Source organism: Ursus maritimus, unplaced genomic scaffold (assembly GCF_017311325.1).
Source record: "Ursus maritimus isolate PB19 unplaced genomic scaffold, ASM1731132v1 scaffold_20, whole genome shotgun sequence".
Lineage (NCBI taxonomy): Eukaryota > Metazoa > Chordata > Mammalia > Carnivora > Ursidae > Ursus > Ursus maritimus.
The window spans coordinates 52,250,573-52,276,180 of NW_024424453.1; the positions used below are offsets into that span (position 1 = coordinate 52,250,573).

General features: G+C 47.3%; 1 protein-coding gene across 1 annotated transcript; it reads left to right on the forward strand.

Moving 5' to 3' along the window:
• The first annotated feature begins 66 nt into the window (after positions 1-66).
• On the forward strand, positions 67-25,608 carry DCLK3 (doublecortin like kinase 3). Its single transcript, XM_008710405.2, has 4 exons — positions 67-1,823; positions 17,225-17,357; positions 19,978-20,145; positions 22,540-25,608. Exons 1-4 carry the CDS (start codon positions 453-455, stop codon positions 22,731-22,733), a joined length of 1,866 nt encoding a protein of 621 aa, XP_008708627.1. The 5' UTR covers positions 67-452; the 3' UTR covers positions 22,734-25,608.

The window sequence follows — 25,608 nt, forward strand, 5'->3', positions numbered from 1 at the left end:
CACCGTGTTGTCATTTTCCTCTTGCAGGACATCGAGGCCTGTGTGACCATTCTCTAAAATCTTTAAGCTCGAGAATCACAGAGCGGAAGCTGCAGGGGACATGGCTGCCTGCTGGCCGAGGGAATCTGGAGAAACCACTCCTGGGGCCACGTGGCTCCGCGGTGCCCGTGTTCAACCCTCAGAACGGCCTTCACTCCGTGCATGCTGACAGTAGTACGCTGAAGCCCAGGGTGGTGACCGTGGTGAAGCTGGGTGGACACCCCCTCCGGAAGATCACTCTGCTCCTCAACAGACGGTCCGTGCAGAGCTTCGAGCAGCTCTTGGCGGACATCTCCGAGGCCCTGGGCTTTCCCAGATGGAAGAACGATCGCGTGAGAAAACTCTTTAACCTCAAGGGCAGGGAGATCAGGAGTGTCTCCGATTTCTTCCGGGAAGGGGATGCTTTCATAGCCATGGGCAAAGAACCGTTGACACTGAAGAACATTCAGGTAGCTATAGAAGAACTGTACCCCAGCAAAGCGCGGGCCCTGACACTGACCCAGCACAGCCGAGCCCCTTCTCCGAGGCTGAGAAGCAGGCTTTATAGCAGGACCCTGAGAGGGGGGCACCACTGTGGGGAGACTGAGACTGCCAAGAGCTGTGGTGAGGCTGCCCGATCCAAGGCGGCTATCAGACATCAGGGAAAGGCCCCCGTGGAGCCGGAGCTGGGGGACAGGGCCAGGCCCCAGAAGAAGTGGGTCGGGGGGAAGTGGGAGCCTGAGCCCAGCAGCAGGCCACCCAAGGAAGCCACTCTGGAGAGACCTGCCAGTGGAGAGAAGCACCTGGGTGTAGAGATCGAAAAGACCTCGGGTGAGATCATCCGATGTGAGAAGTGCAAGAGAGAGAGGGAGCTCCAGCAGGGCCTGCAGAGGGAGCAGCTGTCCCTGGGGACCAGCGAGCTGGACTTGGGGAAGTGCCACAGGTACGAGGCAGCAGAGAAGCTGGTGAGGACCAGGAGCTGCAGACGGTCCCCTGAGGCCCACCCTGCATCTGGGGAGGAAGGGTGGAAGGGCGAGAGCCACAGGAGCAGCCCCAGGAACCCCACTCAGGAGCTGAGGAGGCCCGGGAAAAACCCGGACAAGAAGGAGGACAGAGACCCTGAAAGTCATGAAGGTCATGCTCAGGCAGCTACCAGGGCCAAGAGGGAGCTTGGGGAAGCCCAGCCGGTCAGAGAGGAGGGGCTGCGGGACGTGAGGAGGGAGGCCAGGAGCGCCTGCAGGAACAGGCCCGAGGCGCCTCCCGGTACCCGCGGGGGTGAGCAGGACTCGGACCGGGAGAAGCAGCCCTGTACGCCTGCGTCAGGGGCCAGAAAGCCAGCCGCTCGAGGGGAGAGGGAGTGTAGGGGCAGCCGGAAGCGGCGGCCCGTGGGGCTCCTGGCGACCGATGTGCACAAGCACTACGAGATGGGCCGCGTGCTCGGGGATGGCAACTTCGCCGTGGTCAAGGAGTGCCGGCACCGCGAGACCCGGCAGGCCTACGCCATGAAGATCATCGACAAGTCCAAGCTCAAGGGTAAGGAGGACATGGTGGACAGCGAGATCCTGATCATTCAGAGCCTCTCCCACCCTAACATCGTGAAGCTGCACGAGGTGTACGAGACGGAGGCAGAAATTTACCTGATCATGGAGTACGTGCAGGGCGGGGACCTCTTCGATGCCATCATCGAGAGCGTGAAGTTCGCGGAGCGCGACGCCGCCCTCATGCTCATGGACTTGTGCAGGGCGCTGGTGCACCTGCACGACAAGAGCATCGTCCACCGGGACCTCAAGCCGGAAAACCTGCTGGTAAGCCCTGACCTCCTGATGGTCGGGAAGTCCATCTCCTACGCTGTTATCTCCACATTCTGGAGCGCTGCCTTGATGTTATTTTAACATTCTTGCGCCAGTATTTAAAACTCTGGTTTCCTGAGATGCGTTGATGTTGATGAAATTATTGAAAAAGCAGCCTTCCAATTTAAATAAAATGGGAAATGTTTCCTTGTTCCTGGGAGAAAAATGCTTCCACCTTGACAGTGACTTGCACAGCCTCTGGCCTCGGTGTCAGCAACAGCTTCTCCCGTGGGCTTTGTGTCACCGTCCCACTGAAACTCCCCCCTCGCCTTTATTTTTTTAAGGTTTTATTTTTTTATTTGACAGAGACGGTGAGAGACAGGGAACACAAGCAGGGGGAGTGGGAGAGGGAGAAGCAGGTTTCCCCGCTGAGCAAGGAACCCATCGCGGGTCTCCATCCCAGGACTCCGGATCGTGACCGGAACTGACGGCAGAGGCGAGCCCTGGTGGACCATCTTTAAATAGCAGTTAGATGAAGGAATGAATTCAGACCATAGCATGCTGCATGCCAAACTGCATGCACTCCGTCAGTGGTGGCTACCATCATTATTATTCCTTTAGAAATGACTCTGATGTTAAGGTGGATATCATGAGCAGGCAGATAGAGCAGCAGCGAATGGGGACAATGATCTCCATAAGCCACATTTTTGTTTTTTTCTTTTTGGCAGGTCTTTAGTCTGTTTTCTTAAATTTCATGCCTGTAGACCCAGCCTGGGTACATCACTCCACGATGCATTCATCTGTCTGTAAACTGTTCCCACAAGCCAACAGAAATAACAAGTAAATCAAACTAATTATCTGGTGATATGAGGTCTATGTTGACCACTAAGTTGAGCAACCTTGTTTCTGACCAAATTTATAGAATCGAAGAGACAGTTTGACTGGTTTTCCTGAGAGGTCTGAATTATCTTCGGGTGTCTCCCTTTGAAAAAATTTCATTTCTGCATTAGCTGAGTGTTCTCATCCTTTCTTCAGTGGCTTTTTTGATTGTTTCTGTCTTTGGGTCCAAGTCCAAGTGTTCTCCGTGTGGTGCACTGTGCACTGTTTGTCATGGACACGTTGGAATGAGCTTCTGATATTTTCGTTGAACTGTCTCAGCAGAAGAGGGTCTGATTAGAGGCTTGGGTGGGTGCCCCTCTGCTGAACATTTTGGGCGTGTGCCCAATAAAGCTTTATAACGGTTATATAAGTTCTCGAGTATGTGGAATGAGATAAGGTATCCTCTAGGATTGTTTTCTTTTGGGAACAGTCATCTCAGTGTGCATTTTCTCAACAAGGTCCCAGAACCAGTGCGTTGAGCCAGCTTATCTCTTGGGCAGTAGCGGCTCTCACTTGTGTTATGGGATTTACTTGTCAGCAGTTTTTAAAATGGAGGAAGCCCCGGTTTAGATTTCATGGAGAAATTTACTTGAAGAATTAGAGAAACTGCAAGGAACATGTTTAGTATGGACAAGCTGACTGCCTTTGAGAGGTCATTTGACAACTCTGCATGGATTTAAATGTCAGGACATGTGTGTTTTTAGTGCCTTTAAGGGCAATGAAGTGTGTACGTGTGTGTGTGCGCCTGTGTTCTGAGAGGCGCAACTGCAGGGGAGCCGTAATTTTCCAGTCTCAATACATGAGTTATTTATTGGTGTTGATTGTAATTTGTATTTAGATCCTTTCTTTTTTCTGATTTCAAAGAAGGCCCACTTAAAAAAAAAACTACCACCTTTTTTTCGTGGTGGCATGGCTCCTTCACAAAGTGCAAAAGGCTCCATATTTGAGCCATCTTTTGTGAAACAGGTTAATATCTTTTCTGTCCTGTGGATAGTTTGTCAGCTTGCATTTGTCAAAATGAACAGGTCTGTCACATTTATAAGCCACGTTAGTCCTTTTTCTGAGAAAGTTCAACATATTGTTATGTCAAAAGTCTAAATGCTCTCTAATGTCAATGTTTTTGGCTTTTCAGACAGAGTTCTGGATAGTGTTGGATTTGGCAGTGGTCTCATTGCTGGGCTTAGAAGGGTGTCATCTCTCAACTTGCTGGTCTGATAACCACATCACAAACTTGCTTGGTCTTCTAAGACTTACTATTCCTAAATACCACTGTGGTGACCACTGTCCCTCAATGAATATTCTTCAGTTGCCTTTAATTTAGTGTTTTGTGCCTGTGCTGAGCTTTGTATTATCAAAGTGATTGTTGCTTTATCCTTCAGCAGATGGCCCCTGTCTGTATTAAGACCTGACTTTGCTAAACTTAGGAAAGTGATTTCACATTAGAACTAATATCCGACTACATGAGTGATTATGACTGTTGCTTCTTTTCGAGACTTTCTGGATGTGCAAAGAGCTCTTTATGAATATAGCAAGCTTATCATGTTATTTTAATCAACAGAAATATTCGTGTCTAATAATTGGGCCCCGGGGTACAATTTTAGGCCTATATTACTGAGTTTATCTATTTCAACTGATCACATTTCCTGATAAGATGCTAGTGCTCCTCTTCCCTTTGGGTTATTTCGACTCCTGAGATCTTGCAAAAGAAGTTTTAATTATGAGAACTTCCAGCTTGCAGAAATGTTAATTGCTTTTTCTACCAGTATGTGCTCCCTTGGTGGGGTTGGAACGTGCTGTGTGGTGTTGACAGGGCCCTGGGAGGAGGGGAGGGGGCAGACAGGAGCCAGATAGGTGAGGATGATGAAAGCAGCTTACACAGGGTGGGAAGTGGGCAGGCCAGGCTCCTGATGGCCAACAGCTGAGATATTGCCTACAGCAAAGAAGGCTGAGAGAGTGGGTGGGGAAAGACACTGAAGAGATGTCAGACAGGCAGAGACCCTTGAAATCCAGGGCAAATGGTGGTGGGCAGCTGTGGGGACAGGTCACAGCTCATCAAGAATAAAGGCTGTACTCTTTCTGGCCTCTTATGGGGTTCTGGGAAGGAACAGACTTTTCTAGATTTTTAACTGCTGAATGCAACTAGGACAGGGCGGTGACTGATGTCCCCAAGGCTGGTAAGGAACATTGGGAAGATAAAAAATGGTCCAACACACTTCTTGCCCATTCTCCCTTGAAAAGAAACCTATCCAGTCATTTTGTTCATTTTAATTCTCTAAGTTCTTTTTTCCACATCTACTGGGATGCACAAGAAGGACTCAGTAATTAGTGCTGTGAGTGGTTCTGTGATGCACAATTCTCCCTGGCCAGCATGACTTCTCTTTTTCCAGTTCCAGTTTCAATCTCCTTTCCCCTTAGCATCTAAGATAGAGACATCCAGGTCCTCTCCTTAATGGTCCAAGTATTCATGAATGCATTTATATACCAGTTGCATTCACTAAATATTTGGTGCCTATGAAGCATATCTTGTTAAGGTAGTCTTAATAAAATCAAGAAATGGGAATTTCAGCAATAACATGAAATCACTAAAGAAAAAGTGCAGTGATACAAGCCTTTAAGTCATTGGCCAATATTGATCAAGTTTGTGAGAAGACAGGTTTATAAGAGATCATCTCAAGAATCCCAGGGTAAATTCCAGCAGGAGACCTCAGAGTTATGACTGTAGGTTTGTATGAGTGAGAGTGGCTCCACTTTAACAGTTTCCAGGAAGATAAAAAGTATCCATATAGTCAGTGAACCCATATATTGTCTAAGGCTTGACTACCCAGCTAGAAATTTCAGAAAATTTCTTAAAGCCTTCAAAATTCTATATACTGGGTCATTTCGATAACTGAGATTTTCTTCTGTTTGTTCCTTTTGAAAGAGTCACCCACACAGGTGGATGTCTGATAATTTACTGTCTGTAGTAAATTATCAGCAACAGAGACAACTTCAAAGCACGATTGAAAATGTTGTTGAACGTTGTTAAATCACTTCTAAAATTGCGACTCCATTTCCCCAAGGAGTCCTGAAGTTCAGGTCCTTTAGTCAAGGTAAATAACAGCAATCTGCTAATGTCCTCTTAATACTTGTGTTCATGTGTGTTGTTGCCACTCTGAGAGCAATTTCTTGTGAGCCATTTGAGGATCTAAGATTTCTTAAAAATCTGTATTTTCAAAATGCCCTTAATGTGAGGAAGCAAATTGGTGTCCAGGGTCTAAGATCTGGTTGTCTAATTGCAGTAATATAAAACCCCTGGCTCTGTTTGAGCTTCTTCCGGATGTCCTACATGTTAGGCGTTATGTGAGGATATGGAGAGGAAAGATGGAGAGAAGGAAGGGAGGGAGGGAGGGAGGGAGGGAGGGAGGGAGGAAGGGAGGAACGAAGGAAGGGAGAGGTGGGACAGATTAAAACAGATAAAGGCATAGAGATAGAGGTGGGGAGGGGACAACTCAGCTGTGTATCATGCATTAAACCTTGCCGACATGATTGCATGTTCTGACTGGGCCGTCTGGCTAAGGACTGGGTAGAACTGGGCATTCTGTGTGGGTGCAGATATACTGTTGATCCCTCCCCAACCTTTAATTTCTAACTACCATTTTGGGCAAGGAGACTCCACTTTCCCATATTGAGACAAAACTCTTAAAATCCCTTTCAGTCAGTCAGATAGAATATATAGAATCAGGTTAAAGGATTATTTGTCTAAGAATCTCATGTGGGCAGCACACTCAGGCCTTTGACCCCAGGTGCCTTTTCCAGGTGGTAAATTTCTCCTGTAGGAACCGTCTCTGATGTTTTGACCTTGTCAGATCCCAGGGCACACTGGAGGCCCATGAATAAGTAATGGTGACCATGACAATAGTAATTCTGTTGATAATAACTTTGGCTTTACTGCGTAGGACCTTGACCTTGTGAATTTTGATAAATTACGTGCACGGCCATACTATGGTGGGCTTGGCGTTTTAGGTCAGTTCATTACCTTTCTGGGAAGGACTTGGAAGCAGAAACATAGAGATGTGTGCCCGTGGAGACACTGCCTGAATGTTTGCATCCAGGGGAGTGGGATGAATTGTAAGGGCCATGAAGCAGCTCAGGAGAGGGAGAGGACACGCTTACAGCTGAGCTACCTTCCAGCTGCCGTGGGACCATGTGACTAACAGTGGGGTAAATCAGTACTTCTTAAATCCACCATGTGCATGGGAATCACCCAGATCTTGGATCTTGATAAGATGCAGATGCTGATTTAGTGGGTGTGGGAGAGGCCTGAGATGCTGCATTTATAATAAGCTCCAAGGTGATGTTAATGTTCTGCGGAGCATACCTTGTGGAACAAGGGCTCAAACAATGAAGACATCTAGTTCTCTCAGTGACAAGCAGCCTGGAGACAGGTGGTTACAGGGATGGTTAATGGAGCAGATCAGAGATCTCAAGGCAGTTTTTGCCATTTCCCTCAGGGTCCCCAAATGTCTACCATGCTCCAAGGATCACATTGTCACACTCACATAAATGGCAGGAAAAGTGGGGGGGGTGGACTCTTGCTGGTGTTCTCCCTTTCTCAAGAGGAGGAAAGTCTGGCTCAGGAGCTCCTCAGTACATTTCCTGTTCTATCTCGTTGGCCAGGATGCATCCCTCAGCATGGAGCTGGCTCAGGGTCATTTTGGAGGGGGGAGCTGCCACGTCCTCCCTCACTCTTCTCCCCATCTCCATTGTGGGGTCACAAGGATGCTACCGAGTCCTCTTTCAGGAGATCTGGGGACTGCTGAATGTAGGGCAAATCTGGGAGACTACAGCTTTCAGGAAGCCATAGATAAGAAGTGCCCTCCAGGTCTCTGTTTCTAGAATCATCCAAACTTCATGGGTAATTTTTCTGGATCTCTTAGGGGCCCCCAACTTCATGGAAAGTCGGGCCTCCTCATCCCATGGGACAAGGCATCTCTCAAATGCTTTCCCTTCCTCTCGGCCTGCTTTTGTTTAACCTGCCCTGGTGGAGAGATAACAACCCTGCTGTTCTGCATACAGAGCCCCAGTCCTCCTGCTCTGATCCCCACTGTCTCCTTGTCCAGCTGTGGCTGCCTCTGGGATAACCATGCCCTTTGGTCTTGGTTTCCACATGTGTGGGGGCAGTGGTCTCTGATAGGGAATGAGAAGGGTCCATGCCATAGGGAAGCTTATTCAAAGGCTGTGCCAAGAATGACCTTGTGGTTGCAGCCACCCTCCTCCGCTAGTTTTTCTGTTTTCAGATTTAGATTTTATGTGTCAGTTTGTCTGTTAGCTGCGGATCAAGCCCCTCCCACAATCACTGGTTGGGGTGGGGCAAGTGAAAGCTGTTTAGCTTTTAGGTACTTAGGTGTGGCTGCAAAATGGTAATGTTTCTCATATTATTTTACATAAAAGTTTAGTTTTAACAAATATCAGGAACTCAAGGTGGTGAAGGATAGAATCAGGGAGACTGAAAAAATCTTAAATTCCTTTTGGTTAAGTAATTCAAAGGGACCGAATTATACCTGTGACATGGTACACGGTGCTTGCAATAGACCCAGCCCTACTCCAGGCCCTTTGCTCCTGCTGCCTGCTATATATACACCCTGTGCAGTAAGTGTGCTTACCTCTCTTTACAGGGGAGGAAACTAAGGCCCAGGGAGGTTGAGTAACTTGGTCAGAGTCACACAGCAAACGAGAAACACGATTTGAACCCAGGACCCATCCAAGCTCCTGGGCACTCTACTAGACTGGTGCTTGGCCGATCTTAACATTTTTTTTTCCTGTCCCTAAATGCTAAAACCGAGATGAAAAAGATCCTTTCTTGCTGCATGGTTTCAAATCCTGGTTGATTGTAGCATAACCACAGAAAGTTAGGTCTGCATGGGAAGTCTAGAGACCTCTCCTATATTGTAGGTGGTAGCATAGGCTCAGAAAAAGTCAAGGTGGGGGCCATCTGGCTCTTTTGGTGTAAGCAGAGCTAAAACAAAAATCCAAGTAATTTCAATCTTACTTCTGAGCTCTTTTGCAAAATACATGTTGGCAGTTCAGTTGCTTGACTTTGGATTAAATGATTTCCTTAGAAAGTTCAATGCTGAATGTGGATTTTGGTCCTTTGAGAGCGGGGAAACTGGGTGGGTTCCAGACTGGGAGGCTGGTGGGGAGGAGCATACTCCTTGTGTTTCCATACAGAGAGATAGGAGAGTATGGAAATCACACGTCAGTCCAAGCATTGGTTTGGAAACATCCCGCTAGTTACCTCAGTGGTCTCTTTTACCAGGGAGTTACCACTTTGGTCTGAACCTGATGATGATGGCCCTGTTTCTCTTGATCTACACCAGGATCCTCCCCCATGGGACTGTTGGCGTCTGGGCGGGCTGACCCTGCTGTGGGGGTGTCCTGAACATTGTAGGAGCTTTAGCAGCTTCCCGGCCTCTGCGCGCTAGATGCCGCTAGCATCCCCCGAGCTGTGATAACCAAAAATGTCTCCAGACACTGTCCGGTATCTCTGGGGTGGTGGTGGACCACTGTCCCTGCTGGAGAATCACTGCCTATCCTTGTTGCACTGAGACATTGACTCTGTGCTCTGTGCTCCCACCTGCTTAGAGCCCATGTCCCATTAGAGCAGGCACAAACGTCATGGTCCTGTCAGTCTGGCACATTGGTCACGATTCTGTGCACTTCGCATTTTCATAGAATTCTCACACCAACCCTATGAGGAAGGCCTCACACTGCACTGAGGGGATGGCCAGAGGTCCCCCAGTGGGGCAGGTCTGGCCACAGAGCCTGTGGGGTAGTCCCTGGATGCCCTGTGTTTTTAACTCAGTGTCAGGTTCAGATGTGGCCAGCCCCGCTGATGAAGGAATGGAGGGTGGACTGGAGATGTTTCCTGGGTCACGTAGGGTGGGCCCCTCGTCCGGCGCTCACTTCAGGTCACCGCCTGGTTGTCTGATGTGCTGAGCATCTCAAACTCAGGATGCTGAAACTGGGTTTCACATGGAACTTGCGCCTCTCCCAGACCTCTCTGGCCCAGAGCACGGCCCCATCATCACATAAACAGGGTGCTATCTCCCAACTGAAGGAAACAAACTTTGTTTTCTCCACGTCCCCCTCTGCTACTACCCTACCTTTATGGACTACTCCCCCACTCCTGAAAGAGGTGTCTGTCCACCCTGTTTGCAGTTTTCCCGTTCCATTCCATCCTGAACTCCAGGCGGGCTCTCATCCCCATACTATGCCGCAGCCCCCTTCTCTGTCACATGGGGCTGCCACCGGCCCAGCTGCTGGTGGCAGGAACCTCAGTGGCCCCGGAGCCTCCTTCCTCGCCCTCCCTGTTCAAGCCTTCTGTTCGCCCTTAGGATGGCACTTCTCCCCACCGGAGACCAAGCCACCATCATCTCCTGCTGGGACTGCGGCAGTGGCTGCTCACTGGTCCTCCCTCTTCCTCTGCAGGCCGTCTTCCTCCCAGGAGCCTGAGTGATCTCCGAATGTAAATCAGACCCCATAACTCCTCTGCTCAGAGTCAACACGGGCTTTCTGTCCACTCCAAGTTCATTTCTGTGGGCTCCAAGGTCCTGCACCACGACCTTTGCACTTGCTGTTTCCTCCACCTGAAAAGCTTTCTCCTCAGATTTGAATATGGCTCACACTTGACTTTTTTCAAATGCTACTTTCTCAGTGAGTCCTGCCTGAACCACCCCATTTAAAATAGCAGCCCTGCTGCTGTCAGTTCGAGCACTGTCCACTAGAACTTTCTGTGATGATGGAAATGTCCTGTCTCTGCACAGCCCAGTACAGTAGCCACTACTACATGGACACTTAAGATGTACCTTGTGTGTCTGAGAAACTGAACTTTAAATTTTGTTGAAAATAAATAGCCACATGTGGTTTTTGGAAACTAACAGACAACACAGCCTTTATCTCACTTTTTCTTTTCTTTTTTTTTTTTTTTACCACACTTATCATTGCGGGACCATACATATTCGTTTGAATATCATTTATTAATAGAAAGAAGGTCTTATAAGAACAAAGACTTTACCTGTTTCATCCACTATTCCTAGTACCTAGAACAGTACCTGCCACAGGGTAGGCATCTAAATATTTGTTGGGTGAATATCAGATGTTAATTAAGTAGAAAAGTCCTGGGATGAAGGCCTTTGGCCTGTCATGGCAGGTCCCAGGGAAGGCTTTGTTTCCACCGATGCTTTCAATCATTGTTTTGTATTTTGGTATCTTTTGCTGTTGAAATGTAAATTGATTCTAGGCATTGATATTTCAGTGTGAGTTGGTTTCTAAGATCATAAAGTCCTCATAGCCAGTTGAAAATGGAACCTTGGAGGGAAAGGCCAGAAGGACCATGAAAAATCCAGTATAAAGTAGGCTTAACCACGTCTGAATTTTTCTTGGCGGGAGGTGGGGGGTTGGGGGGAGGGTGACTGCTTGCTGTTTGGTCTATAGTCTGCTGCCATCTCCTGTTCAGAGATGAACATTGCAAGATCACATTTAAATTGAGGTTACCTTGAAGTACAGGAGGTGTTCATTGTTCAGAAAAATAAAGATTCCTCTTGAAGCATTGAGACCCTCCAGGTGTTTGTTATGTGGATGCTTATGTAAATAATAGAGACCGCCTGGATTCAAATCAGGGAACTTTGGTGTGGCTGGGAAAGGGGGTGATGGATGCAGATGGATCAGCAGTCCTAACAGGGCCGTGTGAATTCATCTCTAACACCCTTGCAGTTGGAGAGGAGCTGAAAACCGAGCTCTGGAAGGAACGTGACCCAGAGCAGTGAGTTTCGATGGGCCAGAAGACAGAGAAATGGAAATATCAGTGAAGCAAGTTCAGATGTGTGCGCTGGGATGGTGGGCGGGCTCTCAGTCAAACCTGGCCCACTAGGGTGTAGGGAAGGGGAAAAAAACCCCTTTTGTCTCCACCCTCATGGGTTCTTTGGCCGGACATTGGAAATCAAATCAACAAAAGACAGACTAACAAACGAAAAACAGACGGCGTGCACATATGCAGCACACACATGGGAGGAACTCTGGGATGAGTAACTCAAATGGGTAGTTAGAATTTGGGGCTTTATAGAGCATCTTAAAAGAACAATAAATCTTTTGAGAAGTGACAAGATAAAGCAAAAAGGGTTTCTAGGCTTTTAGGGGCAGCAAACTGTGGCAAGTAAAATTATGGGAAAACTAGAGGAAGATAGGAGTTGTTTAATAATCAACATGTGAAGCGGCATAATTTGGAGTGGCATGTTCTGATCCCCTACAAAGGCTTTCTGAGGAAGGGGCATCAGAATGGGACTCTGAGCGGAGTCTTTGTCTTTATGGCAACCCAGCGTCCCATCCACTCTGAGGCCTGAGGTCCGCTGTCCTGATCAAATCACACATGGCATGTAGTGTTCATTTCTGGGCGTTCTTTGTTAAAAGAGGCATCGATGAAATGGAGATCGCCTAGAACTTGACTGCGCACACGAATCACCCTGAGGTCTTGTCGACATGTAGGTTCTGGTTCAGTGGGTCTGGGCAGCCTAGATCTCTGCCCAGCTCCCAAGCGATGACTGTGCTGTTGGTTCAGGCAGTGAACTTAGTGTAGGAAGGAGTGAGAAAGGGAGGATGACGAGGAGAGTGGGTCTTATAAGGATCAATTGGGGTATCCTCAGATGTGAGTTAGAGAAACCAGAGGTGACCTGGGGACCACGATAGTTGTTTCCCTGTGGGACAAGTGTGTCTTTCTTCAGTACCCTCCCAGAGGGCAGACTTAGACAATCGTGTAGGGGCTGGAATTTGGAATCAACATAGGGGAACCTCCTCGCAAGTTAAACTGGCCACAAATGGGATGAGATGCCGGATAAAGTTGTGGGAATCCTTCCGCGTTGAGATTTCAATCAGAGGTGAACAGTCGTTTTTACACAAGTTCCTGTCTGGGTGGAAAAGTTGATGGTTTCAGAAGTCCCACAGATGCTAGGAAGAAGAGTTATCCTGGAGGATGTCACTCATTTGATTTCACGATTAGGGTAGGAATTATTCTGAGGCCAACAATGGGAGGTGCCTGTTGAAACAAAGCAAAATGAAACTCACACAGTCAGTGCAGGACCTTAAGTGTAATTAAGCTGTTCATGTCGATGAAATAGGTGAGAAGCCTCAAGTCACATGGATGGCTCTGAAGGATGTGATGTCCCTACTGAGAGCAGAAGCTGGAGAGAGCAGAATTAAAAACACCGGTGGTCTCGAGCCACTTTCTGGACGGGACAGACGAGTCCACATATCTCAACCAGCCCGGGGCTCAGCGTCTGCTGTGGGGGGTGCCATGGGGATGCCCGAGACAAGGAACAAGACAAAACCGTGAAGAGACAAGCAGCAGCATACTATGTGTTAGAAAGGCCATGGAATAATATAAAACACGGATTTAGTGTTTGGAAATGCATGCACCAGCATCTGGACATTTAACCTAATAAATGTGCGAAACAAAAGACGGACTTTCCACCGTGTTGAAACTGCTGGTACTTCAGTGGAGCCGGGGTTTGGAGTTGGGGGGTTTCTCGGAGGAAGGGACTAGTTTGTTATTTCTCATGGGGGCATATTTTATTTTGGTGTATCAAGGCAGCCAGATGCTTTTCCTGCTGATCATTTGGTTGGGAGAATATTTACAAATATTTATGGGGGACATATTTTTTCAGCAATTACCCAGCAAATGTGATTACTGTAGATGATCCAGCTGGAAACTCTAGGCACCACACTGCTTTTTTGTCCTTCCCTTCCAAACTCGATTTTCTAGTCTAAGTTGTTCTAATCATTACCTCCCTGTCTCCTTCTGGGCTCTATCTGTCTTGCTCTGCAGACCACAGCCGAGTCGCATTTTTGACTGCATCTGTGACTTTCCCTTCAGTTAGGTTAACTAGGGAGGCATCGATTAGGTTGCCCTGCGGTAAACTCAGACTCAGTAATTAAGACACATTCTGCTCCCAGAGATGTAAGCTCACTGGCAGAATCCAAAGCAAGTGCAGAGAACTCACTCTTGTCTGGGGAAACTGGGGAGTGCCTGCCCTGTATTTTTGGGTGCTGCTGTGTCCATGGCTCTGTTGGGGTACAGGGAGAGCCAGAGTCTTCCCATTGCCCTTGGCCCCCCAGGCACTGGTGGGAGCATTGGGAACCTTTGTCCCCATTGCAGTAGAGATGGGAGAGCATGTGCCTGCAGACAGGTTGATAATTTCACCTATAGGTGGTCCCAAGGAGCCTCTCCCCTGGGGTGCTGTCAGCCAGCCTTGTCCCTGTTTTATCGTAGCTCAGTAATTAACGGCTCAGCTCACCTTTGCTGTGAGTGTTCAGCAAGAGTTGAGAGGGGGTGAAGCTTACACAGCAGAAGATGGACCAGGGCCCTGCCCCATATGGGTGCCATTGGTTTGGATAAGGAAGATATCAAGGACAGCTTCCCACACTTCTCATTTTGGGTCCAAGAGGGGTTCCTTCCAGGGGGGAGGGTGGCTGTATTCCTGGGGACACTTCTGCTGTGTGGACAGAATCCCCAGATCACTGGCTGTCTGTCTGGATTTCAAGACAGCCATAGGGACTGTAATCATTTTTTCAAGCAGAAAATAAAAGTTTTGTTGAGAATGTGCCTTGGAAAAAAACCCCAAAGTATAAATTTACTTAACTTTATATTTAACAAAATTTGTTTTAATTAAAACTATGCATTAGTTTCTTCCCTCCATCTTTATTGAGGTATAATTGACAAATAAAATTGTAATATATTTGAAGTGTTCATATACGTTGTGGAAGGATTTCCACACTCAAGTTGATTTCCATGTCCATCACCTCATAGAGCTGCCTTGTTTTTTGTGGCTTTTTTTTCCATAAGGATGTTTAAGATCTCTCTTGGCACATTTCAAGTACACAATACAGAATGATTAACCGCAGTCACCACGCTGTACATTGGATTCCCAGAACATATTTGTCTTACAACTGAATGTTGATACCCTTGGACCACCAGCTTTCCCCAGTCCCTGGTGACCACCGTTCTACTTTTTATTTCTAGGAGTTGGATTCCTTTCTTTCTTTCTTTCTTTCTTTCTTTCTTTCTTTCTTTCTTTCTTTCTTTCTTCTTCTCTTTCTTTTTTAAGATTCCACTCTTCGCTCTGCCCTCTATGGATAAATTCCCCTCCAGGCCTGAGACCTTGACAGCCCCCAGCTTTGTCCTTTCTGTTGAGAGGAAAGGTGCCAGGCAGGATGTGATGACAGGTGTCCTGTGGGTTGCACCTTTCCCAAGAGGCAGACGACAGGAGGGAGGAAAAGATGCCACACTTGCAGAATCTACCATTCAAAGCTCCCTGCTAGAGATTGCGTAGGCTGCTTTCTGTGAACATAAGGTCAGAATTATGGGTGGCAAGGCTGCTAAAGGGGCTTGGAACGCCTTCCCCACAGGGAACCAGCATCTTCCAGGCGTGCACAGACCAGCTGCCAGGTGTGGCTGCCTGGATTGCTGCAGAGTGGGGCTGGAGCGGGGCTCAGGGCTGCTTTAGCTACAGAGCTGGAAGCAGGCAGGTATTGCCTGGCTGTGCTTTGCTTCTTGCCTCCCAGAACAAGGGGCTGTGGGCACCTTTGGCTTGTGCCTTTATTTCTTGGTGTCCTGAGATTCGGTCAAGGTGAAGCTCCTGGGGAAGGCAGCTGCTCCGAGTCTTAACACTCTCTGATGTGTGGAGGCCAGACCTCCTATGAATCACCCTCTACCTTACTTGTTTGGGTGCCAACTAGCATTGCAGAAGGTTGGAGTCTGATGTGCCCGAAGATTTAACCTTTCCCCAGAGTGGAAAACGGCCTGCGTAGCATGGAGGGAACCAATGCATCTTTTACTTGCTGCAAAATATGCTAGATTTGTCCCTTCGCTGTTGGTTTTTACGTGAAATATAACATATCTTTACTTTTATCATGTCTTGCGTGGTAGTCTAAATACCTGCTAGGCTCACCTCTTGAGATTCATTTCTAGGTAAAGACCCACCTCTTCCTAACACAGCATCTAGCATGCAGATACCTTGAGGGTGAAGGAGGACAGTACGCATTAGCTGGGCAGTGGGAATTGGTTTACCATGATCAGAAAGCCAGTCACCGGGATTTGTTTGAAAGAATGAGATGCAGGTGGGGTCCATTTTGAGGAGGACAAAGGAAAGCAGGGGTTCTCCTTCATTTCAGAGTGAGGGTAGCTGTCTTTTCTGTGCTCTGAAAATGACTGATTTTCCCCTTCTCTAAAACCCAGTGGAAGTGGGGTCTAAAGAATCAGAACTAACTTCTTTTACCTTCATGCAAAAACGTTAACAGAACCCATTCTGTCAGTTCTCATATATATATAGGAGTAAATTCCGATTTAGTAGCATTAATTAATATAGCATTAATTCTGTATTATGTGCAAACAAGGACAACAATATCATCCCAGTTTGCCTGTGACTGTCCTAGTTTTTTAAATTTAATTAATTAATTAATTTGAGAGTGGGAGAGGGATAGAGGGAGAGAGAGAATATCAAGCAGACTCACCAATGAGCTCGACACAGGACTCTATCTCCCAACCCTGAGATCATGACCTGAGCTAAAATCAAGAGTCGGGAGCTTAACGGACTGAGCCCCCCAGGTACCCCAGAAATTGTCCTAGTTTTAAAAATGAAAATCTCACATCCTGGGAACGCTTCAGTCCCTGGCAGCCTGGGACTGTTGGTTACTTTAGATGAGGACTTTGTAGGGTAGATTATGAACACTGATTGGAACTCCTGACACAAGCCTAATTGCTGGAAATGATCACCTCCTTCCCTTTTTAAAGGAGAAAACAGAGGCTTAGATGAGTAAAGAAATTTGTCCAAGACAATCCAGAGGCAAATCTTGGATTTGGAACTGAAGACTCCTGGTCTGTTTGGTCCTTAATGCCTCCCCTCCCCGCACCCAGATTAGGATCTGTACCTATTGTTTCTCCCCTGCTTGTTTACTTCTTCCTCCTAATTCCTGGTTCTTTCCCTTTCCTTTCTTCCTCTGCCCAGATTTCACATCCCCCAGAGGCATTTTCTGGTCCTCACTAACATTAATCTGTGCCCAAAATATCATTGATCCTTGTTCTAACTCAGTGGTGCCCAATAGAAGTTTCTGTGATGATGGAAATGTTCTATATTTGCACTGTTCAATATGGTAGCCATTAACCATCAATGGCTTTCATCATCATCAAAGATGATGAAAATTTGCCAGGAAACTCTTGAGCACCTGAAATGTGACTAGTGCATCTGAGAAACTAAATTTTTAATTTGATATGAATTTTAATAGCCATCTGTGGCAATATGGTGCTACCGTAGCAGACAGCACAGTGAATCTAACTTGTTTTACTTGAAAATGTGCGTACCCATCACTGAAATCAGGTTGGGTTTATCAACTATGAGCTCGAGTAGGTTTATCGTTTGATTATCCTGACCTTGCATGCTTGTTGTCTCGTTAGTTTTTCTTCTTTGTTCTCATCACAATTTTGGTGATTTGGGGATTTTGTTTTCTTACAGGTTCAGCGAAATGAGGACAAATCTACCACCTTGAAACTGGCTGATTTTGGCCTTGCAAAGCATGTGGTGAGACCTATATTCACTGTGTGTGGGACTCCGACTTATGTAGCTCCTGAAATTCTTTCTGAGAAAGGTACGTGTTATACATTGCTCCATGGGACTCTGGCTCACTTACTAACAAATGTCTTATTTTTAATATTTAATATTTTTCAATATGGAGCAATCCGAAATCTCAGAGTTGGCAATAGGCTTGCACATGGATTTTAATGGGAATATTTGAAACAGATCTTGACAAAAGCATGTGGACCTTTTCCTCATCTGGGCTGCCCTTATAGAGGAGGGATTGTGTGTGTGTGTGTGTGTGTGTGTGTGTGTGTGTGTTGGCAGGACAATAAGATAAAAGATGATGAAAATTTGCCAGGAAACTCAAGCAAGCAAGGCCATTTGTGCCACTGACCCAAGGCCACTTCTACTGGAAAAATTTTGAAGCAGGTCCTATGGTAATCAGCTTAAAAACTCCTCCACCAAATTTGCATTTTAAGGAACAGGGTGTCCCATTTCAAAGCCCACGAGTAATATTTATTACTAGTTTTAATATTATATGAGGATCCAATGAACTGTTTTAGTGACACATTCTATAAAGTACATAAAAACGAAACCGTGATTATTATCACATGGCTCCAAATGAGCTATGTGAGATCACATGAATGACTGTTTAGCCATCGTGGCAATTTGGGAGAAATCAGTTCAGGTGCCGTATGTAAGATGGTAAAGCTCTGGGGGGGTTGTGGGGTTGGTGGGGAGAAGGGAGAGAGTTTCCCAGCAGCAGGAGCATCAGGGAAGGGAAGACAGGGAGGCAGGAATATGCACGGAGGTTGGGTGGTAGAGCCACTGAGGAGACTAGTGTCAGTGTTGCAGAGGGAAGTTTAGTTGGCTGACTAGGTTGAGTCTGGAGTCTCCACAACTGGGGAGGCTGAGCAGAGGAATTTGAACTCCATGTGGCCGGCAGAGTAGCCATGGCAGCGTGGTGACAGTGGGACAGGAGAATGCTGAGAAACCATAGACATTTTAGTGGAGGCGTTGATGACCTGGGTAAGAGAAGAAGGCAAACAAATAGTCTCCCTGAATGCTGAGGGAACCACAGCCTTGGTGCTAATACCAGCTAAGACGGGGTGTTGGAAAGCTCTTTTGGGGGATGGGTGGGTGGGTTGAGATTTTAAACACACTGATTTGGTGCAGGTATGAGGCGGACAGATGCAGTTGTCCAGTTGGCAGGGAGGTCAGGCGCTGGGCTGAGCGGGTGCTTTTGAGACTCCTTGACTTGGAAACGGCAGCCCAAGTGGGCGAGATAAGGAGCTCCTCCTGAAGCTAGCAAGGGCAGCTGGGGACAGACTCTGGAGGGAGGCTCAGAGTTGGGGGATGAAAGAAGGAAGGACGGGTTGGCAGGGGACAAGGCAGCGGAGGCAGGAAGAGGACAAGGAAAGGATCGTGTCACAGAGGTCGAGGGGCAAATTTCAAGATGGGAGGCCAAGCTGAGCCAGACCCTCCTGAGTGTGAAAGGTGGTACAGAACTGAGAAAAGGCCAGTAAAGTTGGCCAGAGAGAGGTCAGCAATGATTTATTTCTGTAATATTTTTTTTGCTGATTTGTCTTGACACCATTGCTCTGGGGCTTAATAATGAATATACAACTTCCAGATTACAGCTGCTGAGGGGTTTCCTTTTCCAAAGGTAAAAAGTTAGAACGTGTTTGGAAATGTCCACACTGCTGTTACAGGGTTTTGTGGGGATGATTGGGCAGTATGTATGAAAAACCTCTACTGTGTATTACATTGTGCATTTAATTTCTGGGAAGTTATTTCAAGAATATAGTCAGAGATGTGCACAAATATTTAATAGATAAGGTTGTTCACCACAGAATTATAATGTAAAAACACTTAAATTACAGCATAGAGCATTCATTATATAAGGGGAATACTGACAGCTATTAGAAGTCATATTTTTAGAAGAATTTTTTAATATTCTTTATAGGAAATGGCATGATATATTACGTGAATGAAATAGGGTATAAAATATGTCCACTGGGATCCTAATTTTGTTACAGGAAGTATAAATGTGTGTGGGTGTGTGTTTGTGTGTGTCTGTGTGCTCATGGGGATATAGCGAGTAATGTCGGTCTCTTTATAATCATAGGAGAGAGCCATTAAAAATAGTTTTTCAGTGCGAGAAGATAATGAATGACTAGGACGGAGAGGCCGCTGGGGTAGACCAGGGCTTCTCGAACTATCTCTGGTGAAGGTTTTAAAATTTCTAATATAGTGCGGACCCTGCTACACAGGGCGAGGTCACTGCTCATGCCACGTGACTTACCACGTGTTTGACAAACCCTGAACTCTGCCCTATACTCCATTCTGTGAGACGTGTCCTTGACCACACAGCTGGATGTCATGGCCATGCCCCACTGCTAGAGTTTCCAAATGTTTACTTTCAGTCTCCATGTTCATTTTATCCCAGACCAGTAATAAAGGATTACAAACTGGCATTCGTCTGAGGACCAAGCTTTGGGTAACACTGGTGTCAACCCCCCGTTTGTAGGGGTTGGCAGCAAATGCCCCCCCCCCATGTGTTTAGAAGTGGCTCATGCTTACTGAAAGCTGCGGTCCTCTGTCACCTAGAGCTACCCTTCCCCACGTTTGTCTCCTCCTGTCTGATCCAGCCTGGTCTCAGTTTCGCTTGTGTCTCTGCCGTCGCACAGGTTACGGGCTGGAAGTGGATATGTGGGCCGCGGGCGTGATCCTGTATATCCTCCTGTGTGGCTTCCCCCCCTTCCGCAGCCCGGAGAGGGACCAGGACGAGCTCTTTAACATCATCCAGCTGGGCCACTTTGAGTTCCTGGCCCCTTACTGGGACAATATTTCTGACGGTGAGACGGGCTCCCCCAAGCAGGAGACGAGGCGACGTTAGAGCTGGAACCCGTGCTGGGTTCCGACGGCAGAGCAGATTTTAGGTCAGCTGTGTAGTGAGGTGTGCAGGGGGCCCACCTCGGAACCGGGCACGAGTGGGGCTGTCGACCTGTGCTTCATCCTTTGTGAAGTGTGGGCTTCGTGTAGATTAATTTGTGTGGCACCCTGGAGAACAAGACCTGCTGTAGGGTCAGTGAAAAAGTCTGACCGCTGGTTGCAGTCACTAGATATTTTTCCTTAAGGCAGTGAAGGGACCTCAGAACTGAAGAATATCAGAAACCTAAACCCTCATTTGGAAAGATCAGTCATCTTGTATATGCAAGCACTGGGAATTGAGCAGACGGGGAATGCATACCTTCCTTACAAACAGCCAGGTGTTGTGGAGGGGTGTAGCTGGAGCGCAGAGGCTCTGGAAGGCAGGGGGTGGTCTTAGTTACCTTCAGGGGAGCAGAGGCACGAGAGGTCTTCCTCCTTTTTGGCCCTTTCAAATGCAGTCTTTCCCTTTTTGCTACTGATTTGTCAGTACCACCCGCTACCCTTGTAAAATTGGGAACTAGATATTCGGGGGTTTTGAGTCTTTGAGTCTTTAGCTTATAAAGTAGAATAGGAGTGATAACTTTATTTTCCCTCAATTTCCCCAACCACGTCATCTAAGATGAGTTATCGAACTGCCCTCATCCCCAGCCTCAGTCTCCTTACTTGGGGTTGGGGAAGAGGCGAGGAGAAAGCTTCATTTTTTCCTCCTTAAATAAGGTAGGGAGAGGGGTGGTGTGCTGTAGGTAGAGTGAGGGTCTTGAGCTACTCAAGCCATTGGTGACTTGGGAATTGAAGGACTGAAAATCATTTTAGAAAGTTCTATGCAGCACTGTCCTTAGATTTGGGTATAGTGGCCCCTACCCTGAGTTTCATGCCTTAGAGGACCCTAATCAGTTTACATCCACCCCACAGAGTGAGGGGACTCTGGAGCCAAGGAGATGCACCTTCCAGAACCCAGGTGCCCTCTGCTAGGTCACTTAATCAGAACCCCAGAATTCCCTGACCGAATGGTGCAGGCCCAGTTCCAAGACTGGGGAGACCTCTTTACCCAGACACTTCCCATCATGCCCCAGGATAGCCAAGGAGCCTCTGTTCTGAGAGGTAGAGAGAACTTGGACTTGTTGGCAGGGAGTCCAATTGTCCACACTTGTACATGTGAGTCTGAGAATTCCCAGTTTAAACCTGACCCACTCCCCGCTGAGTCCTTTGAAGATCTTGATGGAGTGATGCTGGTCGGGGTGGGTGCCCGGGTGCTTTGTGGGCAGAACTCACCCAGTTTGAAGTGGGTGAGGTGGGAGAAATCCTGTGGCTGCCATGCATAAGAGGCAGCTGGACAGTGGTGTAGAGGAGGGGCTGATTGGTGGTTGCACAGCTCATCTTGAGCAAGAGTCATCCCCCAAGAAAGGTGGGGAGAAGTGGGTGTTGTTGATCTCACGTGATCGAAAAGGAGGCTCAGGGAGCTGGCCAGGGAGAGCCAGCAAACCCCAGAGAAGTTGTTTCTCCCCCTTGCCTGCCACCTGGCCCGCCAGTTGCTACCCCATCCCTCTAGAATCAGTTATGATCTTGGGCAGAAAATGAAATTCATTTTGAATTTGTGCTATTTTTTACTTAGGTTTCCTTCACATGTTTCTCAATTTTGTCAGTGTGAAGGCATATTTACCAACTTAGGAAGGAGATTGAACAGATTTTATTTAGCAGCCCGATGATTGATTTCAAAATGTAAGATATGTGGACATATGGCATGTGGCCTCCATTTGTTCTCTTGCTTGGGGTGCCATGGCAGTCAGGGGTAGGCCTGGCCCCGTGACTCTAGAATGAGCGGACATCCTCTAGAGCTGTACTGACCCAACATGGTAGCCCCCTAGCCACTCATGGCTATTGCAATTGAAACGTGCACTCGTTGAAAGCCAGAACAATAAAAATTCCACTCCTCAATCTCCACAGCTGTATTTTAGAGAATCTTTTTTTTTTAAGATTTTATTTATTTATTTGACAGAGAGAGAGGGAGAAGTAGGCTCCCTGCTGAGCAGAGAGCCCAATTCGGGGCTTGATCCCAGGACCCTGGGACCATGACCTGAGCCAAAGGCAGATGCTTAACCAACCGAACCACTCAGGCACCCTTCTGTACCCATATTTCAGAAGCTCAATGGATAGTACAGACATGAAGGTTCCCAGCATTACAGAAAGTTCTGTGGGACAGCGCCCTCTAGTGTGTGGTGCTGACATGGGTGTTTGTGATCTCAGTTCATTCGAGGGGCAGACAAATTTGGAACAGCCTGCATTCATTTAATTTTCCCCTCCTTCTCGCACTCCCACAGCTGCCAAAGATCTGGTGAGCCGGTTGCTGGTGGTAGACCCCAAAAAGCGTTACACTGCCCACCAGGTCCTTCAGCACCCCTGGATCGAAACGGCGGGAAAGACTAGCGCGGCGAACCTCCAGAAGGAGGTACCCCCTGGCAGTGAGGGCCACGTCCGGAGCCAGCACAAGCGGTCTGCTGAGCAAGCCTCGTAGTGGCCGCCTCGGGTGCTATGCAGCCCCCTTCCCCCCAAGGACAGAGAACGAGACAGAAATCCAGGAGGCCGACTGTGAGGAAGACTTCTGCCCATCATTGGAGAATCAGGGGAAGGAGAGAGATGCTTAGTATATTTTAAAGCATATTTTAAAAAACAAACTTGAGTCTTAATGTTAAATGTTGTAACATATTTTTAGATTTGTATATTTGAAGACTTTAATACGTTTCTTTTGGGAGGGGGTTAAGACTATCAGCGAGGACTTTTTGGTAATGATGCTGTGTTTTGCTTCCTCCTCCTCCTCAAGTTCATGGTATACGACATGAGTGGTGCTTACCAGGGTCTAAACTCCCCCTATGAGGATGAACAAGGTGAATCATGGTCTGTCTGTAGTAATAAAATGTGCTCTGACTGACAAAAGTGGGTTGTATTCTGATGACTTCTTAATGCTGGTGAGGGGAACCAGGGAAGTAGAGTTTAGACATGCCTCCTAAAACCATTGTGACTACATCTAAATGTTGTGATGGACCCTTGATTAATTGGCTGCACCTGTTTGTTCAGGATGTGCTGGTCTCACTGTGCAGCGCTGACTGAAAATCCTTTCTGGTGCTGGTGGAAAAATGGAAAGGAGAAGTCACTGATGTATTCTTGCCCCTACAGCACCCCTTTATACCGTTTTTCAGCCGATTATCCCCGAGCCTGAGTCATTTCCACATGAAGTTAGGCACTCAGGCTGTGACTGTGTTAACGTTTGCAGATCACCAGGGAGCCATTTAGTGCATTAATATGTCAGCAGTGCCATAAATGGATTACACTCAGGCTCCAAGTTGCTCAGAGAGTTCAGGCACGTTCCTACCTGCAGGGCAGACGCACGGAGGGCTCAGGGTACATGTTCTCTGATTCATTCCAGATTTCTGTATGGAAATGTTGGTCTTTTCAGCCGACTGGGGGGTATGCATGAGCCGAAAGCAAAACATAATCCTGATATTTCCCAAATTGACCTTTCTGGGTTATGTGTGTAACCCAGCCAGTGGGACACAGAACCAGTTCACAGGCGTGGGCTTCTCACCCCACCGCCTTCTCCCTAATGTTGTTGGAGTCATTTGGGCTGGAGGAGCACATCAGGAAACCGGGAAGAGCGAGAGAGTGTTTAGTGTAAGGAATCCCTTAAATGGGCGTTGGAACATTGCAAAAATGCACCAGAGGCTCTGAAGTGATCTAGCAATGATAACGGCAGGAAATGGCTTCCAGTCCGAGGTGGGGAGCCCAAAGAAGAGACTGGGTGATTAGAACCTGGAAACTTGGAGGAGAAACCGCTTGTAGTGGATGCCGAGTGTGCCACCCTGATCCCTCTTGAAGATGAAAGGGATAGGTTGCCGGGCTGGCAGTCCTCAGCAGAAACTATCTACGGACCTCACTTTCAGCTGAAAGAGTCGCCTCACACCCAGGGTCACACCTCCCTCCTGGGGCAAGCTGTGTCCAGTGACTGGGCCACGCAAGGAAGGAAGGCTCGGCCCCCTTGCCCCCAGTGGGGACAACACTGAAGGGCCATCCCAGCCTCAGCATCCCAGCGTCTTCCTCGCCCAGGCTTGCTTTTTTCTGTTCTCAGAGGTGACCGGCCGGAGAATAGTCCCCAGGGAAACTTCTGCATGCTAATCTCCATGTCACGGTCGGCCTCCCAGGAGACAGAGCCTGTGCCCCCCTCTGGAAACGTGGGACTGCTGTTAAGGTGGTGTCAGCTGGTGCTTTCACCTCAGGGGCTCCGAGGACGGAGCTGGGGCCCACACCCCTGAGGAGAAGGTGCCACCCAGCAGGCAGGACCGTGGACTCTTGTTCTGCAAAGGTGGAGAGAGGCTGGAAGGTGGAACCAGTTACTACTGGAATATCACCAAAGGTACTAAATCCAAACGAGAATTTTCAGGCCACATTAACATCATTTGATTCTTTTGACCACTTTCTCTGAGCCATTTCTCTGTTAGCCTCTGTGATGCCACATTTTTCTGGTCTTCTTCCTGCATCTCTGTCTTCTCCTTTGGCTCTCCTGTATAGATAGGTTCAGTCTTCTTCCAGTTACTAAAAGTTGTTTCATCATTAGTAGCTAGGGAAATGCAAATTACGACCACAGTGAAATAATACTATATACCTATTAGAATGGCTACAATGAAAAGACTGACCTACCAAGTGTTGGTGAGGAGTTGGAGCAACTGGAACTCTTGTATATTGCAGGTGGGGATGTTCGATAGTCTCCGCCCTTTGGAGAACAATTTGGCAGTTCCTTTAAAAGCTAACCATATGCCTACCGTATGATCCAGCCATTCCACCCCTAGGTTCTTACAAGTGAAGATACAGTGTATGTCCCCACCAAGACTTGTACGCAGATATTCATAGGTGCTATGTTTGTAGTAGCTCAGAAGTGCAAGCAGTCTGAATGTCCATACATTGACGATGTATAAACAAATTGTGGTGCATCCATACAATGAATACAATTTAGCAATAACAAGGAAGAAACTCTTGATACAAGCGACAAACATGGACAAAATAAAAAAAACAGAAACAAAAAGGAAAAGTAATTAGAGTGAAGGAAAGAAGTCAGACCAAAGCAGATTACATTTTGTGTGGTCCCATCTACATACAATTCTAGAAGATGAGAACTTATTCTAGCAATGGAGTAGATCAGGGGTTGCCTGGGGACAGAAGGGAGGGAGGGATTACAAAGGAGCACCAGGTAACTTTGGAGGTGAAGGATATGTTCATTATCTTGAATGTAATACTAGATCTATGGGTGTATACATGTCAAAACTTATCAAGTTGTACACTTTCAATATGTGCTGTTTATTGTGTATCACTTATACCTCAATAAAGCTGTTAAAAAAATG

Excerpts from the sequence above, each read along its gene's own strand:
- DCLK3 (XM_008710405.2), top strand. The coding sequence starts at position 453 with ATGGGCAAAGAACCGTTGACACTGAAGAACATTCAGGTAGCTATAGAA. Across the intron at positions 17,358-19,977 it reads TGAAATTCTTTCTGAGAAAG|GTTACGGGCTGGAAGTGGAT; the intron begins GTACGTGTTATA and ends GCCGTCGCACAG. Across the intron at positions 20,146-22,539 it reads CTGGGACAATATTTCTGACG|CTGCCAAAGATCTGGTGAGC; the intron begins GTGAGACGGGCT and ends GCACTCCCACAG.